Source organism: Drosophila nasuta, chromosome 2R, assembly GCF_023558535.2.
Source record: "Drosophila nasuta strain 15112-1781.00 chromosome 2R, ASM2355853v1, whole genome shotgun sequence".
Taxonomy (NCBI): domain Eukaryota; kingdom Metazoa; phylum Arthropoda; class Insecta; order Diptera; family Drosophilidae; genus Drosophila; species Drosophila nasuta.
The window spans coordinates 29,830,026-29,851,328 of record NC_083456.1 but is presented as its reverse complement, the minus strand read 5'-3'; the positions used below and the strand labels follow the sequence as shown (position 1 = coordinate 29,851,328).

Below are 21,303 nucleotides of genomic sequence, written 5' to 3'. Positions count from 1 at the left end.
GTAGGCGTTTTTGCCAATACAAAAGTATTTCTTCAATAACTTCGACAATTTGTATCCGATAGCAACCAAATTTGTAGAAATCATAACTACTATAATAATTAATTAACTCTAGCTTTAAAATTACGCTTGTTATTCGATTTTTATACCCGCTACCCATAGGGTAGAAGGGTATTATAACTTTGTGCCGGCAGGAAATGTATTATATGTAACAGGTAGAAGGAGGCATCTCCGACCCTATAAAGTATATATATATTCTTGATCAGCGTCAACAGCCGAGACGATCTAGCCATGTCCGTCTGTCTGTCTGTCCGTCTGTCCGTCTGTGTGTCTGTCCGTCTGTCCGTATGAACACCTAGATCTCAGAGACTATAAGAGATAGAGCTATAATTTTTTTTTTCGACAGCATTTGTTATGTTTGCACGCAGATCAAGTTTGTTTCAAATTTTTGCCACGCCCACTTCCGCCCCCGCAAATCAAAAAAATCGAATAACAAGCGTAGTTTTAAAGCTGGAGTTGCGAATTTTAGCATATATAATAATAACTATAGTAGTTATAATTCCTGAAAATTTGGTTGCGATCAGATGAAAATTGTCGAAGTTATTAAAGAAATACTTTTGTATGGGCAAAAACGCCTACTTACTAGGGGTCTTAGTTGCCTTGGCTGACAATCTGGTATATTGAGCCGTCTATGGTATATTTTGAATGCGGTACTTTATCGATATACCACATATACCATTTGATATATTTTTAGTATTTTTGCAGTATATTTGGTATATTTTGAGAATAATACCGCAAAATATATTGCTTTCATTTAAAATGGGTAGCGGGTATCTCACACTCGAGTACACTCGACTGTAGCTTTCTTACTTGTTTTGATTTGCAGGGGCGGAAGGTGGCATGGGAAAAATTTGAAACAAACTTGATCTGCGTGCAAACATAACATATGCTGTCGAAAATAAATTATAGCTTTATCTCTTATAGACTCTGAGATCCAGTGTTTCATTCGGACGGACGGACAGACACACAGACGGTCAGACGGACATGGCTAGATCGTCTCGGCTGTTGACGCTGAACAAGAATATATGTATATACTTTATAGGGTCGGAGATGCTTCGTTCTACCTGTTACATACATTTCCTGTCGGCACAAAGTTATAATACCCTTCTACCCTATGGGTAGCGGGTATAAATATAAATAATATATGTGATTGGAGATGGCTTCTTCTGTTATATTACTGTTACAAAGTTATAATGGTAGTGTGTATAACAAGTCAAATATATATATATATATATATATATTTTAGTATATTTTAGAATATTTTCAATCAGTCATTTGGTTTTATTTAATAAGGGTAGCGAATATTTCACAGTCTATCATACTCCACTATAGTTGAATAAGTTCACGCAATACACTTTCTCTTTGAAGGCTTGTTATCAGCTAAGTTAAATTGCGTCATCTCAGCTGTTAACGAAGATAGAAATGTGTTCGCTTGAACAAAGCTAACATGCTGAGCATCAGTGTAATTCTGGAGCTTGGAGTAAAAACTAATATAAATCAATATTTAATATTGCGCTAAAATTATGTTTTAAAATGGCAAGCGAATGTGCAGTCGGTTGTGTGGATGCAGTTGTTAATAGCGTGAAGCGCAAATTCAACTGTATTAAACAATTCTGGCATCGTTATCTACTTGTTGAGCCAGTATTGATTTTATTTTGGGCACCCACTTTATTCACATTTGACAAGTTTGTGACACACAAGGCATGTCGCTTTAGTCTTGGCTACAACGAAGCTATATGCTCTGCCGTGGTATACGAAAACGATTATGTCAGTGATTGTATTCCATATAACGTGGCAAAAAAAACAATAATAACACAAGGTCCTTCAGCTGAAGAGTTATTTGTAGATGTCTGCTCGCCCCATTTCAATTTTGCCGTTTGTAAAGCTGGAGATCAGGCACAAAAACTGATAAACAATGTATATTTAAATACTTTACCGATAGGTAATTTGAATATATAAAATTGATTGAATAACATTCGAATTTCATACATCTTCATATCTGCTTGCAGTCTCCGTAATTCCCTATATTATATTAATGTTTGCTGGAGGCTGGGCAGATCGCTATAATAAGCGTAAGGCGTTCTTGATATTGCCGATTTTAGGCAGATGTCTATATTATATAGGTATTTATTAAGCAACTTATATTAAACAAATTACAAGCAAATTCCTTTTACAGTTCAGCTCACATCGTCGATATTCTATGAGAGTCTGCCTTTCCAATTGAGTTGGTATTTCGCAATAATACCTTCAGTTTTAGGCGGTGTTCCATGTTTTCTGATGTCTGCGTTTAGTTATATAACAATAACAACACCAGAAAGTGATCGAGTCCTACGCATCGGTATACTTTCAGTATTTGCTCTACTTACAAACTTTCTAAGTGGTATCATTGGGCATCTCATTAATTCTGAGTTTTCAAGTAAGTTTGTTACTTTGTTTGTTAAGCAGTTCATTAAATTTGTATGTGTTTTTTCAGAATACTTTGGAATTTGTGTGGGTCTGGAAATCGCTGCTATACTTTACATTATATTGTTTATAAAGGAGCCCAAGTCAAATGAAAGTGTTTCTGAACTCAATGATTCCGCTGGAGACATTCAGTTAACAAATTTGGGAGAGAACGTCACGAATATTGAATCATCACCTGAACCTCCTCGACGTAATGTGTTTAAAGAATTCTTTGATCCGATGTTGGCGATAGAACTCATCATATTACCTTTTAAGAGACGACCCAATAATGATAGACTTCTATTGCTGCTATTAATTTTGTGTTACTTTCTAACTGCGGGACCTGTAGAAAGTGAAACCAAATATATGGATTTTCAACTCTTAAATAGACTCGAGTGGAATGAGAATTTGCAACATTACTACAGATTGATGAAATTTGGAATGTCAATTAACTTAACCTTTTTTGGAATTATAGCTTTTACTAAAATTTGGAAATTCTCTGATTCCATAGTTGGAATCTCCGATTCCCTAATTGGAATCTTGTTTGCTGTCTTTGTTGTTGTGTCTCGCGTTCTATTTGTAAGTTTATTGACGAAGTTCTTGAGATGCATTTATTAATATATTTTCTGCTATTATAGTACTTTGCAGGCGAAACTTCAACCGTTTACTATGCTGGAGTGTTCGATTTGTCTTTAATTCTACGTTTAATACCAATTAAATCCTTGGCATCAATTCTTAATGAAGGCGATGGTAAATTTAATCCTGTCTTTAATCTATTGTACAGAATTTCAAGATATTTATCATTTTAGGAAAATTATTTTCCTTTTTCGGAATCTTGGAAGCAGTTGCTGTTCTCCCATTTCATCCCATATATGATGCGTTCGTTGATGCCACTGGAAATTCGTATTTTACGCTCGTCTTTCTCTTCAGCGAAGCTTTTTACGTACCAAATGTGCTCATTTTTATGTAAGTTGAGCATATTTCATTTCAATATTAATTTTAATAATTTAACATAATTATCACCTTTCAGCGCTTGCTATTTTCTAATGCGCCGCCGTAACTCAAACTTGGCACAACAAGACAGCACCGAATATCTATAATCAAATCTTGTTAAATCTTACAAATGCATTTCTGTTGGTTTAATTTTTTATTAGTTTATGTAAGGAGAGTCATAGGGTAGATAGATATTTTAATTTTTAATAGTTTATATTACATTTTTATACCCGCTTGATTAGCATCAATAGCCGAGACGATCTAGCCATGTCCGTCTGTCTGTCTGTCCGTATAAACAACTAGATCTCAGAGATTATAAGAGGTAGAGCTTCAATTTTTTTTCGACATTTGTTATGTTTGCACGGAGATCAAGTTTGTTTCAAATTTTAGCCACGCCCACTTCCGCCCCCGCAAATTAAAAAGTAAGCGTCAAAATTTGGTTGCGTGAAAATTTGGTTGCGATCAGATAAATAATGTGGAAGTTATTAAAAAAATACTTTTTTAAGGGTCTTAGTTGCTTTGGCCAACAATCTGGTATATTGTGCTGTCTATGGTATTTTTTGAATGTGGTACTATATCGATATACCAAATACACCATTTGATATATATTTAGTATTTTTATAGTATTGTCGGTATATTTTGAAATTAATTCCGCAATATTTAGCTTTTACTCAAAATGGGCAGCGAGTATTTCATAGTCTATCACACTCCTCTGTAGTTGTCTTACTTATTTATACACAATAAAAGAAGATCAAACAAACATATTAGAATTAGAACAAGTTCACGTAATATGATACACTTTCTTTGTGAGGGCTTGTTATCAGCTAAGCTAAATTGCGTCATCTCTACTGTTAACGAAGATAGAAATGTGTTCGCTTGAACAAAGCTAACATGCTGAGCATCAGTGTGATTCTGGAGCTTGAACTAAAAACTAATATTAATCAATATTTAATATTGCGCTCAAATTATGTTCTAAAATGGCAAGCGAATGTGCAGTCGGTTGTGTGGATGCAGTTGTTAATAGCGTGAAGCGCAAATTCAACTGTATTAAACAATTCTGGCATCGTTATCTACTTGTTGAGCCAGTATTGATTTTATTTTGGGCACCCACTTTATTCAGATTTGACAAGTTTGTGACATACAAGGCATGTCGCTTTAGTCTCGGCTACAACGAAGCTGTATGCTCTGCCGTGATATACGATTACTATTATGTCAGAGATTGTATTCCATATTACGTGCCACAAAATACATTGACAATACTAGTTCCTTCACCTGACGAGTTGTTTGTAGATGCTAGCTCGCCAAATTTTAATTATGCTGTTTGTAAAGTTGGAAATCAGGCACAAAATCTGGTGAACAACGTATATTTAAATACTTTACCGATAGGTAATTTGAATATATAAAATTGTTTGAATAACATTCGAATTTCATTCATCTTCATATCTGCTTGCAGTCTCCGTATTTCCATATATTATATTAATGTTAGCTGGAGGCTGGGTCGATGGTTACAATAAGCGTAAGGCATCCTTGATATTACCGATTCTGGGCAGATGTCTATATTATATATGTAGGTATTTATTAAGAATCTTATAGGAATTAAATTACAAACTGATCTCTTTTATAGATCAGCTCAAATCTTCGATATTCTATGAGAGTCTGCCTTTCCAATTGAGTTGGTATTTCGCAATAATACCTTCAGTTTTAGGCGGTGTTCCATGTTTTCTGATGTCTGCGTTTAGTTATATAACAATAACAACACCAGAAAGTGATCGAGTCCTACGCATCGGTATCCTTTCAGTATTTGTTCTACTTACAAACTTTCTAAGTGGTATCATTGGGCATCTCATTAATTCAGAGTTTATAAGTAAGTTTATTACTTCGTTTGTTAAGCAGTTCATTAAATTTGTATGTGTTATTTCAGAATACTTTGGAATTTGTGTGGGTCTCGAAATCGTTGCTATACTTTACATTATATTGTTTATAAAGGAGCCCAAGTCAAATGAAAGTGTTTCTGAAGTCAATGATTCCGCTGGAGACATTCAGTTAACAAATTTGGGTGATTTGACGATTCAAGAGAATGTCACGAATATTGAATCATCATCTGAACCTTCTCGACGCAATGTGTTCAAAAAATTCTTTGATCCGATGTTGGCGATAGAACTCTTCAAATTACCTTTTAAGAGACGACACAATAATGATAGACTTATATTGGTGCTATTAATTTTGTGTTACTTCCTAACTGCGGGACCTGAAGGAAGTGAAACCAAATTTATGGATTTTCACATTTTAAATAGAATCGACTTTGTTGAATATGTGGAATATATGGAAAACTCGCATATGGAACTTTATTACAGATTGATGAAATTTATGATGTCAATTAACTTAACCTTTTTTGGAATTATAACTTTTGCTAAAATTTGGAAATTCTCTGAATCCATAGTTGGAATCTCCGAGTCCCTATTTGGAATCTGGACTGCAGTCTTCGTTGTTGTGTCTCGCGTTCTATTTGTAAGTTTATTGACGAAGTTCTTGAGATGCATTTATTAATATAATATATTTTCTGCTATTATAGCACTTTGCAGACAAATCTTCAATCGTATCTACAAGACAGATGTAGATTGTAAAAAAGTTATATGTATATAGTGTACAAAAAAATGCTCATTTTATACCGGTACACCTGGTATACTCGGTTTATACAGTAACTAATTAAACAGCAAACATTTAATTTCACTTTGATATGATCATAAAATGATCACATTTAAAAAAAAAACCCCAAATCACGGACTAGGAACTAACTATAAGTTGACAATTCTGGATGATTTTGCGGTTGAAAACAAAGTATACAAAAAATTAAGAGCAGAATCTCAAAATTGTAACAGAAACAAGTCGAGTGCGTATCTCTCAGGAACAACATATTTTAAAGAAAAGTACGAGTAATAAAACTACAGTCGAGTGTGCTCGACTGTGAGATATCTGCACTATATTATTCTTCAAATATACCAAATAAATATTTTACAAAAGTACTAAAATGTACCTAAGGCTCTATTTGGTATATCAACATATGTTAATTAACTTCATAGGTCAAAACTCGAAGACAGATAAACGGACATGGCTATATCATCTCAGTTGTTGTCACTGATCGAAAATATATATAATTTATGGGATTGGAGATGGCTTCTTCTGTTATATTACTGTTACAAAGTTATAATATCTTTCTCTGGGTAGTGTGTATAACAAGTCCACGCAGTACACTTATTTATTATAGGCTTGTTAAAGGCAGAAAACTGTTCGCTCAGCTGAGTTGAATCCTCTTTTGAATTGCGTCATCCTGGCTGTCAACGAAGACAAAAATGTGGTTGTTTGAACAAAGCGAACACGCAGAACAACAGTGTGATTTTGGAGCTTGAGCTGTCGGGTGGAATTCGCTAAGCATAATATAATATTAGTTAAAGTTATGTGCTAAATTCTTGTACTAAAATGGCAACTGAAGGTGTGGTCGCTCCTGTCGACGTTCCTGTTACAGGCGTAACGCGCAAATTAAACTGTGTTAAAGAATTGTGGCGCCGTTATCTGCTTGTTGAGCCACTATTGATTTTATTTTCGGCACCCAATGTATTAAGATTAGACTATTCTGCGACACAAAAGGCTTGTCAGTGGCAAATGGGTTACGACGAATATTCGTGCTCTTATTTGACAAGCAGAACATCTTGGCCTGTTTATCATTATGATGTTTGCAAAACTGTCCATCAGGATGACAAAGTATACATATATAGCTCAAAAATAGGTAAAAATAATAGCGTACTTAGGAATTCTATTCATCTTCTAATAGATATTTTTTCTATCTTCTTGCAGCCTTTGCCATTCCATATATTATTTTAATGTTTGCTGGAGGATGGGCGGATCGATATAATAAACGCAAAGCGTTTATGTTTATTCCAATTTTGGGAAGATGTCTATACTATAAATGTGCGTATTTTCCATTTATTTATCATATCAATATCTAAATACAAACTTTTTTCTCTTTCAGATCGGTTCTTATTTTCGATATTCATTGAGAGTCAACCGTTAATATTGAGTTGCTATAGCTCAATGCTGCCAGCTTTTTTTGGGGATAGTCCATGCTTTATGATGTCTGTGTTAAGTTACATAACCACAACAACTCCAGAGAGTGATCGAGTCTTACGGCTCAGTATCTTTTCAGTGTTTGTTCTACTCACAAACAATCTAAATCTTATCATTGAGCCAAATGATTACTTTGCATATCCAAGTAAGTTTATTATTCAAGCTGTGGCGAAGTATTTTAAATATGTATGTATGAATGCCAATTTCAGTAACTTCTGCAATATGTTTGGCCTTTGAAGTCGCTGCCATACTCTATGTTATCTTCTTGATAAAGGAGCCCAAGTCAAATGAAAGCGTTTCTCAATCGAATGACATGCATTTAACAAATATGGGTGACATTCCGATTGAAGAGAACGTCACAAACATTGCATTGTCATCTGAACCTCCTCGACGTAATATATTCAGAGAATTCTTTGATCCGATGCTGGTGCTGGAATTAATTAAATTACCTTATAAGAGACGCGACATTTATGGTAGCCTTATATTGCTGCTATTAATTTTGTGTTATTGTCTGAGCGTGGGGCAGATAGACGTTGAAACTAAATATTTTAATGATCATGACAACATTGCATTTAGATTGATGAGATTTGAGTCATATATCACTGGAGCCCTTCTTTGCGGTTTAGTTTTTAGTAAAACGTGGAAATTCTCCAATTCGATTATTGGAATTTGGATTTCTGTCTTTACTGCTGTGTCTCGATTAGTATATGTAAGTTTAATGCTAAAATTCTTGAATTTCATTTGCTAACGTATCTTCATCTCTTATATATAGAATTTTGCGCCTACAACTGAAATTACTACAACCCATTATTTTGGTGGAGTGCTCGATTTGTTTGCAGTGCTTCGTTTAGTGCCTATTCAATCCGAAGCATCAACTATTAATGAGGGCGATGGTAAATTAAAAGACAATCAAAAGTTATGACATGGTATTAAAAACTATTTATCATTCTAGGAAAATTATTTTCTTTTTTTGGCATCTTGGAACCAATTGCTATCTTCATATATCAACCCATATACGATGCAGTCGTTTTTGCCTCTATTGAATCATTTCCGAATTTCCTTTTGCTCAACATTGAACTCTTCTACGTACCAAATGTGCTGATTTTTATGTAAGTTGAACACATTTCATTTCAATATTAATTTAAATAATTGAACATAATTATCATCTTTCAGTGCTTGCTATTTTCTAATGCGTCGTCGTAATTCAAACATGGCTCAACATAACAGCACCGAAAATTTATAGACAAATTTGGTTGAATCTTACAAATTCAGTTATTTTTAAGTATTTATTTGAATTGGGTTATGCAAATCTTGAGTGTATGTAATGATGATCATAGGGTAGATAGATGTTATAATTTTGTGCCAACAAGAAAATTTTGTTCTAATATGATCAAAAAATTATCTATTTCTAAAAGATCCAAAACCACATAAAATGATTTTGAATTAACAGATCATGCGGTCGACAATAAGTTGACAAAACTGAATGGATTTCCATAAAGGTAATAAATTGTAATACATAAAAAATTCAGTGAGTCGAGTCTGCCCGACTGTTAAACACCCATCAACCCTTTACATAAGAAACACAACAGTGTGGTAGTATTCTTAAAATATACTACATTTGTATATATAGATATTTTTTATATTTAGAATTTTTGTTTATATACATATTGCTAGACACAAAATATACCAAACTGTCAACCAAGACAACTAAGATTTTTTTGTCATAAAATTATACAATATCTTAAATAAATTTTATAAATGTCGATGAATAATGTCTGTAGATATATGTTATGTATGTGTTGAGAATTGGATACTGACATGGAAATATCGCCTCGGCTGTTGATGCTGATCAAGGCATATGAGGTGTCTGCTTATTTCTTATTGCACACATTTCACAAAGCTATAATACCCTTCCATCTTATGGGGAAACTTGTATAACAAGTCCACGTAATATGGTACACCTATTTCTTGCAAGAAAATTAGCTGAGGGGAAATAAGCTCTGAATTGCGTCATCCTTACTGTCGACGCAGACAAAAATGTGGTGTATTGAACAAAAGCCTACATGCAGGACAACAGTATGATTTCTGTGCCTGAACTGTTGGGTGGAATTTGCCAAAAATTGTGTGCTAAACTCGTGTGCTAAAATCGTGTACTAAAATGGCAATCGAAGGTGCGGTCGGTTGCATGAAGGTCGCTCTTAAAGCCATGGCGCCCAAATTAAACTATCTTAGAGAGTTCTGGCGCCGTTATCTAATTGTCGAGCCGATATTGATTTTATTTTGGGCACCAAGTGTATTAAGTTTGGACTACTTGCCGATAAACAATGAATGTCGCTTTAATCTGAGCTACGACGCATTCACGTGCTTTTACATGGCAGGCGAAACGTTTTGGCCCAATTTTCATTTTGATGTTTGCAAAGATGAGGCTGATCCACTAATGAACAATGTGTATTTATATAGTTCAATAACTTTATATTGAATAGTTTATCTTATAATCGATAGTTTTTCTATCTTCGTGCAGCATTCGTTATTCCATATATTATATTAATGTTTGCTAGAAGCTGGGCGGATCGATACAATCGGCGTAAAGCGTTCTTAATTATACCAATTGTGGGCAGATGTCTTTACTATAAGAGTGAGTATTTTCCAAGTATGTACAGTATAAATATCTAAATACAAACTTATGTATCTTACAGATCAGTTCATTTTTTCGGTATTCTTTGATAGTTTGCCGTTAAAATATAGTTGCTATAGCTCAATGCTGCCAGCTTTTTTTGGGGATAGTCCATGCTTCATGATGTCTGCTTCAGTATCCTTGCGGTGTTTGTTTTACTTACAAACTATCTAAGTGTAATCATTGAGCCTATCAATTACTTTGAGTATTCAAGTAAGTTTATTTTTCAGTCTGTGAAGCAGTACTTTAAAATTGTATTTATGAATGTAAATTTCAGTAACTTGCGCAATATGTGTGCATATTCAAATCGCTGGCATACTCTACGTTATCTACTTAGTAAAAGAGCCGAAGTCAAATGAAAGTTTTTCTCAATTGAATGATTCCGCTGCCGATACTCATTTAACAAATCTGGATGACTAGCCGATTAAAGAGAACGTCACATTGAATCAAAATATTATTATGATCATAATCACAACACATACAGAATGAAAAAACTTGTGACATCTATTATTGGAGCCTGTCTTTGTGGTGTCATTTTTAGTAAAAAATGGAAATTCTCCGATTCCATGATTGGAATCTGGATTGCTGTCTTCACAGCTGTGTCTCGTGGCATGTTTGTGAGTTTTTTGATGGAGTTCTTGAATTTCATTAATTAATATATGATCATCTGTTATATAGGTCATTGCGGATACTAAAACAACTTCTAAAGAGTTTTATACTGCTGAAGTGCTCGATTTTGTTTTTATTCTTCGTATAATACCAATTAAATGCATAGCATCATCTATTAGTGAGGGCGATGGTAAATAAAAGCAAAACTTTACGCTCTGACATAACATTTTAAGGGGTTTATCATTCTAGGAAAATTATATTCTGTCTTTGGCATCTTGGAACCAATTGTTGTCTTCATATATCCACGCATTTTTGTTCCAGTCCATTCTGCCGTAATTGATTCATTTGAGAACTTAATGTTGTTATTTATTGAACTGTTTTACGTACCAAATGTACTGATTTTGTTGTATGTTGAACACATTTATTTTTAATATAATTTTCTATACTTAAACGTAATTATTATCATATTTCAGTGCTTGCTATTTTCTAATTCGTCGTCGTAGTGCGAACTTGGCTTAGCAAAACTTAGAAAATGAAGAGACAAACAGAGATCCGATGATCCATTATCTATAATCAAATCAAATTTAAAATTGTAATACTAATTTTTATTTATATTTTGTGTGTGTAACAAACTGTAAGAAAGACGAATGTACAAATATATAATCTACGGCTAAATTTACAGTGTAATTTGTTTTAATTTAACCTAATGAATTTAGTCGTGAGCTATATGGTAGTCACGTTTATACTACCAAATTATTTCTATTAATTCTTATGTTAACACATGTTTTATGACCGATATGGGAGTCCTTAAACCTTCTCTCAATGGTAATATTAGTCAAAAGATACTTTCGTATAAAAGTAAGGACGATGTACATTTTGGTGGACACTTTTTTTGACTTGCGGTAATGTGGTGGAATGATATGGGCAGGGCTAGGTTAAGACTAAACTAAACTAAAAACCTGACAATACTCAAAAACCGTCAGTTTGACTTTAGAACTTGAGGCGAAGTGTTGCGTGTAGTGTGGAATTTGGAAAGAAAAAAATTATAACAAATTATTCAAATGGATAATAGAAACTCTTTTGAAGAGGCCGCTATTGCGATTGAGGCCACAAGTGAAAAGTCAAAAATGAAATATTTACGAGAAGTGTGTCAACGTTATCTATTTGTCGAGCCGATATTGTTTTTATATTTGGTTCCTAGTCGTCTTAATTATAAAGCAATATCATTTTTTTGGTATTGTATGCCCTGTCCATCCATGTGTACAGTCACACACGATGCTTATATAAATGAAAGTATTGAGGAAATTAATTACGAAAAGAACTGCACAGAAGAACTTGCCAAAGATGTACATTTAACAATACGCTATTGTGGGGAAATTGGTAAAAATAATTAACCAAATGCTACGAAACAATTAATATTGATGAGTAAGAATAAAACAATACAATGTTCCAGATATAATATTCCCGTTGATTATATTGTGCTTCGCTGGAGGTTGGATAGATCGTTACAATAAGCATAAAACCTTCATGATGTTGCCCATTTTAGGAAATTGCCTGTTCTTTGTGTGTGAGTATCATAAATTCAGTCAGCAAGTAGAGAAATGTGATTTCTAGTGATTAACAGGTCAGCTCCTAGCGTCGTTATTTTTAAACGATATACCATGGAAGTTGGCTGTTTATAGTTCAATGCTCATTAATCTTTTTGGCGGCAAAACATGCTTTATGATGTCAGTGTATAGCTACATAGCCATATCAACTCCTGCAAAATATAGAACTTTGCGTTTCGTCTCCTGTGCCATAGTTGAGCTACTTGCAGTCTTAGTAATAAACATTAGCGGATATAGCTATAAACTATTTGGCTACACAAGTGAGTTTAATGATACATATTGATTATATATTCTATACAGAAATCCTTCTATTCATATGTATTTTTTCAGCATCCTTTGCAATAGGTGCGTGTTGCCAAATTGCTGCCTTAATCTACATTGTCATGATTTTGAAGGAGCCCAAGCTAAGCCAAATGATCGACAACAACGATCCTTCAGAGTCAATATCTACTGGAAATAATATGTGCATACAATTCCTTAATCTTAAGCTTCTGAAAGATTTTATGAAAGTTCCATTTATAAGGCGAAAGAATAACGGTCGCTCTATATTACTGCTATTGATTTTGGCTTACTTCCTCACCTCTCAACATGGAAAACTAATAAGTGACATAGGATGGCGTTTTAGTACTAGATTTCCATATTATTATGAGAGTATTAATTTATACAATTTTATATTATCATCAGCTATTATGGGAATATATGTTGGCTACCTACTTTTAAGTAAACTAATGAAATTATCTGATTCTGTAATGGGCATGTTAATTTCTTCAATTACTGCCATGCTTCGTCTGGCACCTGTAAGTTTACAATTAGAAATTCCACGTATAAAATAAGCTTAATATTTATTTTATTTCTTCCAGGTCTTCTTAGGCAAGGATTCAATCAGTTATGTGACTGTAATATTGGAAAAGGCTGGAATGATTCATTATGTTCCCATTCAATCAATTGCATCCTCTATTAGTAATGACTATGGTGATTGAATAAAAAAAATAATTATTTTGCAGAGTATTTAAAAACATTTCATATTTATAGGAAAAATGTTCTCACTGTTCGCCATCTTGCAATTTTTTGGAAAAACATTTTTTGTTAGAATTCTCTTTTATATGTCCGGCGAAAATACTAGATCCTTCTATGAGGTATTCTTATATTTATCAATCGGACTAATATTTATGTAAGCTGGAATTATTTGACTTCAAGCGAATGCAAGGGTTGTATCATTTTTTTATCATTAATTTTGATTAATTATTTTGTAGGGCATGCTACTTCCTAAAACGTCGTCAAAATACAAAATTAGCTAAGAAAGACGGAACAAATGAACAGCAGGATTCTATAAATATTTAATCTAATTATTTATATACATACAGGTATGTTGCTAATATTTATATAAATTACGTTTGTATAGATTATATTATATTATATATATTATTATATTATATTATATTATACTATATTATATTATTATTATTATTTTTATAATAATATTATATTATATTATATTATACTCGTAATTATAGAATGAGAAAGACAAACTAGGGTGTATCATTTCGCCTATTGACCCTTTGTGTCAACAAAACCAAAGGCAATAAAAAAGCAATATATTTTTTTATAAGATAGGGAATTTTGGGGTTCATGAGCTAAAATAATGTTGCCCAAAGACAATTTTCTAAAAAAATTGTACTGAAATAACAGATGGAACTGCACCCAACGATGTCGGATCTGTGAATACGGTCGACAAAAAGTCGAAGTTCAAATATCTTTAAAACTTGTGGCGTCGTTATTTTGTTTTATAGCCATTATTGTTTTTACATTGGGCATCAATTTCAATAAACAATAAAATATTATACGATTTGCAGTATCACCAAGTTTGTATCGCAAAACTTGGCAACGGTTTTTTAAATTGGGAATGAAGCGCTGTAGCAAATGTGATGGCGATGACGCTAGTTGTTGTACTATAAGATATAAAGCACACTCTGTATTGTATAATTATTTTGAAAATATTTACTATATAGGTAATTACAATAACTGGTTTTATGCATATCACACCATTACTTAATCAATTAAGCTTAATATTTGTATTCAAATCACTTTGAAAACAGAACAGTGTCGGATATTTGGCTAGAATTTAAAGTTGGGCCATTTTAAGGACTGTTCGCAATCGCTTTTTATGAACTTGATATGTATATTTTTTTTTCATGATACGCAGATTTTGTACTTCCATTGATTATCTTACTTTTTGCTGGAGGATGGACAGATCGCTACAATCAGCATAAAACCATCATGATGTTGCTTATAGTAGGTGAATGCACTCACTTTGTTAGTGAGTATCTTCAAGTCAACTATTACTTTATTTAATGCAACTTTGCGGGTATCTCACAGTTGTTCACACATTTCCATATATCTACAATGCAGTTCACGCTGCCACTTCTAAATCATTTCCGGGAGGCGTCTTCATTCTGAGTAATTTTTTCTATGTACCCACTGTGCTGATATTCACGTAAGTCTAAAATATTATTTCGAATATTATTTAAAAATCTTCACTAATGTATAATAACTTGTAGTGTATGTTACTTTTTATTACACCGTTGAGGCACGAATTTGGCAACGAAAATCGAAAATCCCTGAACGATTTACTTACGTCACTAAAAAGAAACCGAAACCTTTTAAAATATATAAATGTTCTAGAACAATAAAATATATACTCTGGCATCTTGGAACCAATTGTTGTCTTCATATATCCACGCATTTTTGTTCCAGTCCTTTCTGTCGTAATTCATTCATTTGAGAATTTAATGTTGCTATTTATTGAACTGTTTTACGTACCAAATGTACTGATTTTGTTGTAAGTTGAACACATTTATTTTTAATACAATTTTCTATACTTAAAAGTAATTATTATCATATTTCAGTGCTTGCCATTTTCTAATTCGTCGTCGTAGTGCGAACTTGGCTTAGCAAAATTAAGAAACTGAAGGGACAAATACAGATCCGAAGATCCATAATCAAATTACTCAAAGAAATATTTCTTAAATTTAAGATTGTAATATTATTTTATATTTATCTTTTCTGTGTATAACAAATAATAAGATACCCGAATATACAAAAAGCTACGGCTAAATTTACAGTGTAATTTGTTATAATTTAACCGAATGAGTTTAGTCATGAGCTATATGGTAGTCACGTTTATACTACCAAATTATTTCTATTAGTTCTCGTGTTAACAATGGCAATAAAAAGGTGATAAAACATGTTTTTAGGACCTATAAGGGAGTCACTAAACCTTCTCTAAAGGGTAATGTTAGCCATAAGATATAATACTTTCGTATGGAAGGAAGGACGATGTTAATATTGGTGGATACTTTTTTGAATTGGGTGGTATTATGGGCAAGGCACATTGGGATACCGGTTAATGCTCAAAAACAGACAGTTTGATTTTAGAACTTGAGGCGAAGTGTTGCGTGGAAAGAAGAAGAAGAAAGAAAAAAAAAATAAAATAAATGATTCAAATGGATAATGGAAACTCTTTCGAAGAGGCCGTTATTGCGATTGAGGCCAAAAGTGAAAAGTCAAAAATGAACTATTTACGAGATGTGTGTCAACGTTATCTATTTGTCGAGCTAATATTGTTGTTATATTTGGCTCCAGGTAGTCTTAATTACAGAGCAATAGAATTTTTTAGAAATTGTATGGCATGTCCATCCATGTGTACAGTCATACACGATGCTTACATAAATGGAAGTACATATGAAATTGAATATGAATGGAATTGCACACATATACGTGCCAAAGATGTAGATTTAAGATTACTCTATTGTGAGGAATTAGGTAAAAATAATTAACCAAATGCTACGAAACAATTAATATTGATGAGTAAGAATAAAACAATACAATGTTCCAGATATAATATTCCCGTTGATAATATTGTGCTTCGCTGGAGGATGGATAGATCGTTACAATAAGCATAAAACCTTCATGATGTTACCCATTTTAGGAAATTGCCTATTTTTTGTGTGTGAGTATCATAAATTCAGTCAGCAAGTAGAGAAATTTGATTTCTAGTGATTAACAGGTCAGCTCTTGGCGTCGCTATTTTTAAAGGATATACCGTGGAAGTTTGCTGTTTATAGTTCAATGCTCATTAATCTTTTTGGCGGCAAAATATGTTTCATGATGTCAGTGTATAGCTACATAGCCATATCAACTCCTGCAAAATATAGAACTTTGCGTTTTGTCTCATGTGCCATAGTTGAGAAACTTTGAATATTAGTAATTTACTTCTGCGAATCTAGCTATAAAGTTTTTGGCTATACAAGTGGGTTTAATAATATATATTGACTGTTTATTCTATAAAGAAATCTTTTTATACTTATGTTTTTTTTCAGCATCCTTTGCAATAGGTGCGTGTTGCCAAATTGCTGCCTTAATCTACATTGTCATGATATTAAAGGAGCCCAAGTCAAGCCAAATGATCGACATCAACGAACCTTCGGTGTCAATACTTACTGGAAATAATATTTTTTTTTTCGTTTAATTTTTTATTTACAATCTGTCTTAAGACAATAAGAAAATTTTATGACTAATATTTACATAACAGGAATAGCAGATTTCCAGTGAAACCTGCTATTAAATATAACATCTTGTTTACTTAAAATTTACCTATCAGGGAGATCAAGAATGTGAAATCTTTTAAGTCTTCTAACAGTTGAGCTATTGTCTAAAAGAGCTAGGGCTAAATTATTTTCATGATTGTGAAGTCTGTCTGTGTATTTTTTACTATATTTCTTAATCTCTTCTTTTATAGTTGGAATATTTAAATCTCTGTGAATATTTGCATTGGTTACATAAAACGGAGCGTTAACAATTTGTCGCAATGTTTTTGATTGGTAGCGCTGAAGTATTTCAATATTTGAATTGCTAGTTGTTCCCCAGAGCTGAATAGCGTATGTCCAAACAGGCTTCAAAATGGCTTTGTAGAGGAGAATTTTGTTTTCCAAAGTAACCGCTGATTTTCTACTTAGTACCCAGGACATTTTCAGTGTTTTTATTTTAAGTTGTTGACATTTCGCTTTTAAGTGCGGTTTCCATGTTAGTCTGCGGTCGAGGTGCATGCCAAGATACTTCACACAGGTATCTTCTGGAATTGCTGAGCCGTATAGTGTTACATTTGGGCATCTTCCTGGTCTTAGTGCAAAAGTTATTTGGACAGACTTCAGGGAATTTATTTTAATTTTCCAGCGAAGAAACCAGGCTTCAATCAGACTGAGCTCACTTTGCAACAGCTGAGATGCTTCGTCTCGAGAAGAGCTTGTTGCCAGAATGGCTGTATCGTCAGCATATGTTGCAATGGTGCAATTGTTTGTTGCTGGCATATCTGCCGTGTATAGAGTGTAGAGGACTGGTCCCAGTACACTCCCTTGAGGAACGCCTGCGTTTATGAGAAATAGTGTTGACGTATCATTTCTCTGCTGAACGTAGAAGCATCTTTTCGACAAGTAGGATCTCAGTAATAGATAGTATGGGGCAGGTAGCCAATTCTTTATCTTGAAGAGCAATCCATTGTGCCAAACACGATCAAACGCTTGTTGAACATCGAGAAACGTAGCAGTACAGTATTTTTTGTTCTCAAGTGCATATACAATTTCATTAATAACCCTGTGACATTGTTCAGTGGTGCCGTGGCCTCTTCTAAATCCGAATTGATATTCTGGAATGATGGCAAGTTCGTCCAAAATTGGCAACATCCTCTTAAGTAGTATTTTTTCAAATACTTTCGAGAATATTGTCAACAGACTAATGGGACGGTAGGATGATAGTTCAGCTTCTGGCTTGTTTGGCTTAAGGATCATAATGATTTCTGCACATTTCCATTGACTTGGGAAATGGTCTAGCCTGAGAATAGCGTTAAATACTAGCGTGAGAAATCGTATGCATTTTAATGGTAGAGTTTTGAGAGTGATGCCGTCTATTTTATCCGGGCCTGGAGATTTTTTATTGTTTAAGCATTTAATTTCTGACACGACTTCGTCAAAGTGAATTCTTTTAATAGGCAAGCTCATTTGACAAGGTGACCCAAGAAAGTTTTCTATTTCAGCTTCTGTCATAGGATTGTCAATGTCATTTGGCTGGAACACAGAGTGCAGGTGTTGTGCAAATGCCTCAGCTTGTTCTTCGTCAGATCTACACCAGTTTCCATTGTTTTACGGATAATTAAGTTTCTTTTGCTGGTCTCTTTAGATACTTAGTTGCTCTCCACAGGTTATACTCTTTGTTGCTAGAATTTGGTTCTAAATTTCTCAAATATGCAGCTAGAGATTCATTTCGTAAGTTGGACAGTAATTGTCTAAGCTCAGATGCAGCTTTGTTGTATAGTCTTTTGTCTGCAGGATAGTGAGTTTCTTGCCAACGTTTTCTCAGGTTCCTTTTGTGTTGAATCTTTTCTCGAATTTCAGTGGAAAGGTATAATTGGTTTGGTTGTTGGTTTCTGTGGGTATGATTTGTATTTATGTAGCTCGCTCTGTGAATTGTATTTGTGAAATGCTCCACAGCATAGTCTATTTCCTCTCCTGTTTTAACGAAATGTCTAGAGTAATGGCTTCTTCAAGGTAGTTTTTAAACGCGTTAATGTCTGTGGAAGCAGAGATGACTTTATAGGGCTTGTCGAGCATATGAGCTATAGTGCTATAGGTTGCTATTATCGGAGAGTGATCTGAATTAAGATCGAAACTTTCCATTACGCGCATATGAGTTTGAGGGATACCAGAGAATGTTACGAAGTCAATCAAGTCTGGAGTTTTACGAGTATCTGTAGGCCAGTATGTAGGCTTACCAGTTGAGAGAGTTGTTATATTATTGTTTCGTATGCATTTATATAATTCGGATCCCTTAGGGTTAATTAATCTGGAGCCCCACCATGGGTGTTTGGCATTAAAGTCGCCTCCAACAATAAACTTTGTCCCCAGTCCTTGAAAGAAGTTCTTAAAATCGAGCTCTTTTAATGAATATCTTGGTGGGAGATATATTGCTGAGATTGAGACATCTGCATGCATGCATTTAATCTCAATTGTGGCAGCCTGCATAGCATTTTCTCTAGTGCTGTCCATGATTTTAAATTTCAGACCCTTCTTAACAAGAATTGCTGCGCCTCCATGAGCTCTATCAGACGGATGATCAGCTCTTATTATGTCATATCCAACTACTCTAAAAAAGGATTTACTGGTGAAGTGTGTTTCAGAAACAAGCATGATGTCAATTGAATTTGTTTTAAAAATAGTGATATCTCATTAACATGGTTGGAAAGCCCATTGGCGTTCCAGATTCCTAAGTTTAGACTTATTTGCATAGTTTATTGACCAGTAACATTATCATGTTAAGTAAGTTATTGGTGAGTTCAAATTGTTTTTCTAAGAGATGTTCAATTCTTTCAAGAGAGGTATTCGAATTATTATTTTCTGCAGCAACTTGGGCGTATGATTGATAGTCTTTTGGTTGTTGGGTTGACACAATAGGTGATTGAAAAATTGCAGAATCATTTTTAGTATGGTCCTTGTAATGCATCTGTTTTCGACCAGTAGCTAATTTTTTAGATATGAGCTCCTTATAAACTCTACATCCTTTGTAGCTGGCAGCATGATCTTCGTTGCAATTCGCACATTTTGCCGGTTGTTCTCTATCTTTTGGGCATAGATCGCTGGGATGCCTGCGAGAGCATTTTACGCACCTATGAGTTTTGGAGCAGTAGGATTTTGTGTGCCCAAATTCCTGACAACGGTGGCACTGGACAATGTCTTTTACTTTGTGAGGAGGTTCTATTTTAACAATTGCGTTACCAATGTGCTTAATTTCATATATGTCCTTGTTATTTTTGTTGGGCTCAATGTCCAGGAAGAATAGATTTAGTGGCTCTTTAGTTGCACGACTTTTAATGTTATTTATGTTCCTAACAGAGTGACCTTTGGACTCCACATCTTGTTTAATTACTGCAATATCCGTGGAGAAGTGCAAATTCTTTATAACGACTCTAAATGCTCTTTCGTGTTTAAGCTGGTATGTGTGGAACTTGACAAAATCATTAGAAAGAGTTTTAACGAGGGATCTATATTCATCAACAGACTTAACCATAACTCTCACTTGGCCATCTCGTTGAGTTTTATAAAGGAAATTTTCTTTTTTAATTTTCCTTTCGAGGTAGTCTAGCATACTTCTTATATCACTAACATCCGATAAGAAGATAGGTGGCGGTCTGGCAGGTTCATCAATTTTTCTTCAGTTGTCAAGTCCAGAGTTTCGATTTCGTCTGCATTATTACCTTTTTCAGTCGATGAGCGTTCCGATAAGATAGAGAATTTATTGCTGCTAGTGCTGGGTCTGGTGTCCAGGGCAAATTTTTTCTTTAGAAGAATCGGAGAAACTTGGTTTTGTCTCTTAATTCCCTTTGGCTTAGGTTTTATTCTTTGCCAGCTCCAAGGCGATATTTCGTCTTCTTCGTCGCTCATGTTGACAACAACACTTTTGGTGCCTGTCAGCAAACACCGTTATGTTTTCGTTTTGTTTTGTGTTTGAAATTCGCGTTACTGTTTTTGATAGCTCAAGCGTAGCTTTTGCGCAGAATTCAGGTACGTCTTTACTCAGAGAGAGTTCGATCGCAACTGGAAATAATATGTGCACACAATTCTTTGATCTTAAGCTTCTGAAAGATCTTATGAAAGTCCCAATTATAAGGCGAAAAAATAACGGTCGCTGTATATTACAGCTATTGATTTTGGCTTACTTCCTAACATCTCAAAATGAAAATATAATAAAGGA

The 21,303-nt window shown here is 34.0% G+C and overlaps 3 protein-coding genes across 4 annotated transcripts; all 3 read left to right on the top strand.

Moving 5' to 3' along the window:
- The first annotated feature begins 1,555 nt into the window (after nucleotides 1-1,555).
- Nucleotides 1,556-3,669, top strand: LOC132786510 (uncharacterized). The gene is made up of 7 exons (XM_060793052.1): nucleotides 1,556-1,999; nucleotides 2,067-2,180; nucleotides 2,234-2,473; nucleotides 2,531-3,078; nucleotides 3,138-3,249; nucleotides 3,309-3,465; nucleotides 3,530-3,669. The coding sequence occupies exons 1-7, from the start codon at nucleotides 1,591-1,593 to the stop codon at nucleotides 3,597-3,599; spliced, it is 1,650 nt and encodes a 549-aa protein (XP_060649035.1). The 5' UTR covers nucleotides 1,556-1,590; the 3' UTR covers nucleotides 3,600-3,669.
- Nucleotides 3,670-3,741: 72 nt separating this feature from the next.
- LOC132785835 (uncharacterized) lies at nucleotides 3,742-6,594 on the top strand. Of its 2 annotated transcripts, XM_060792127.1 has the most exons (5): nucleotides 3,742-4,878; nucleotides 4,946-5,059; nucleotides 5,117-5,356; nucleotides 5,414-6,000; nucleotides 6,065-6,594. In XM_060792127.1, exons 1-5 carry the CDS (start codon nucleotides 4,470-4,472, stop codon nucleotides 6,107-6,109), a joined length of 1,395 nt encoding a protein of 464 aa, XP_060648110.1. In that variant the 5' UTR covers nucleotides 3,742-4,469; the 3' UTR covers nucleotides 6,110-6,594. The 2 variants fall into 2 exon arrangements, with proteins under 2 accessions (XP_060648110.1, XP_060648111.1); XM_060792128.1 differs by lacking the exons at nucleotides 4,946-5,059; nucleotides 5,117-5,356 and having other exon boundaries at nucleotides 4,334-4,878.
- A 791-nt stretch (nucleotides 6,595-7,385) lies between these two features.
- Nucleotides 7,386-9,180, top strand: LOC132785196 (uncharacterized). Its single transcript, XM_060791188.1, has 6 exons — nucleotides 7,386-7,458; nucleotides 7,520-7,759; nucleotides 7,824-8,323; nucleotides 8,387-8,507; nucleotides 8,567-8,723; nucleotides 8,788-9,180. The coding sequence occupies exons 1-6, from the start codon at nucleotides 7,419-7,421 to the stop codon at nucleotides 8,855-8,857; spliced, it is 1,128 nt and encodes a 375-aa protein (XP_060647171.1). The 5' UTR covers nucleotides 7,386-7,418; the 3' UTR covers nucleotides 8,858-9,180.
- The last annotated feature ends 12,123 nt before the right edge of the window (nucleotides 9,181-21,303 follow it).

Excerpts from the sequence above, each read along its gene's own strand:
- LOC132785196 (XM_060791188.1), top strand. The coding sequence starts at position 7,419 with ATGTTTATTCCAATTTTGGGAAGATGTCTATACTATAAAT. Across the intron at positions 7,760-7,823 it reads TGATTACTTTGCATATCCAA|TAACTTCTGCAATATGTTTG; the intron begins GTAAGTTTATTA and ends TGCCAATTTCAG. Across the intron at positions 8,724-8,787 it reads CCAAATGTGCTGATTTTTAT|TGCTTGCTATTTTCTAATGC; the intron begins GTAAGTTGAACA and ends ATCATCTTTCAG.
- LOC132785835 (XM_060792127.1), top strand. The coding sequence starts at position 4,470 with ATGGCAAGCGAATGTGCAGTCGGTTGTGTGGATGCAGTTGTTAATAGC. Across the intron at positions 5,060-5,116 it reads CAGATGTCTATATTATATAT|ATCAGCTCAAATCTTCGATA; the intron begins GTAGGTATTTAT and ends TCTCTTTTATAG. Across the intron at positions 6,001-6,064 it reads TTGTGTCTCGCGTTCTATTT|CACTTTGCAGACAAATCTTC; the intron begins GTAAGTTTATTG and ends CTGCTATTATAG.
- LOC132786510 (XM_060793052.1), top strand. The coding sequence starts at position 1,591 with ATGGCAAGCGAATGTGCAGTCGGTTGTGTGGATGCAGTTGTTAATAGC. Across the intron at positions 3,079-3,137 it reads TTGTGTCTCGCGTTCTATTT|TACTTTGCAGGCGAAACTTC; the intron begins GTAAGTTTATTG and ends CTGCTATTATAG. Across the intron at positions 3,466-3,529 it reads CCAAATGTGCTCATTTTTAT|CGCTTGCTATTTTCTAATGC; the intron begins GTAAGTTGAGCA and ends ATCACCTTTCAG.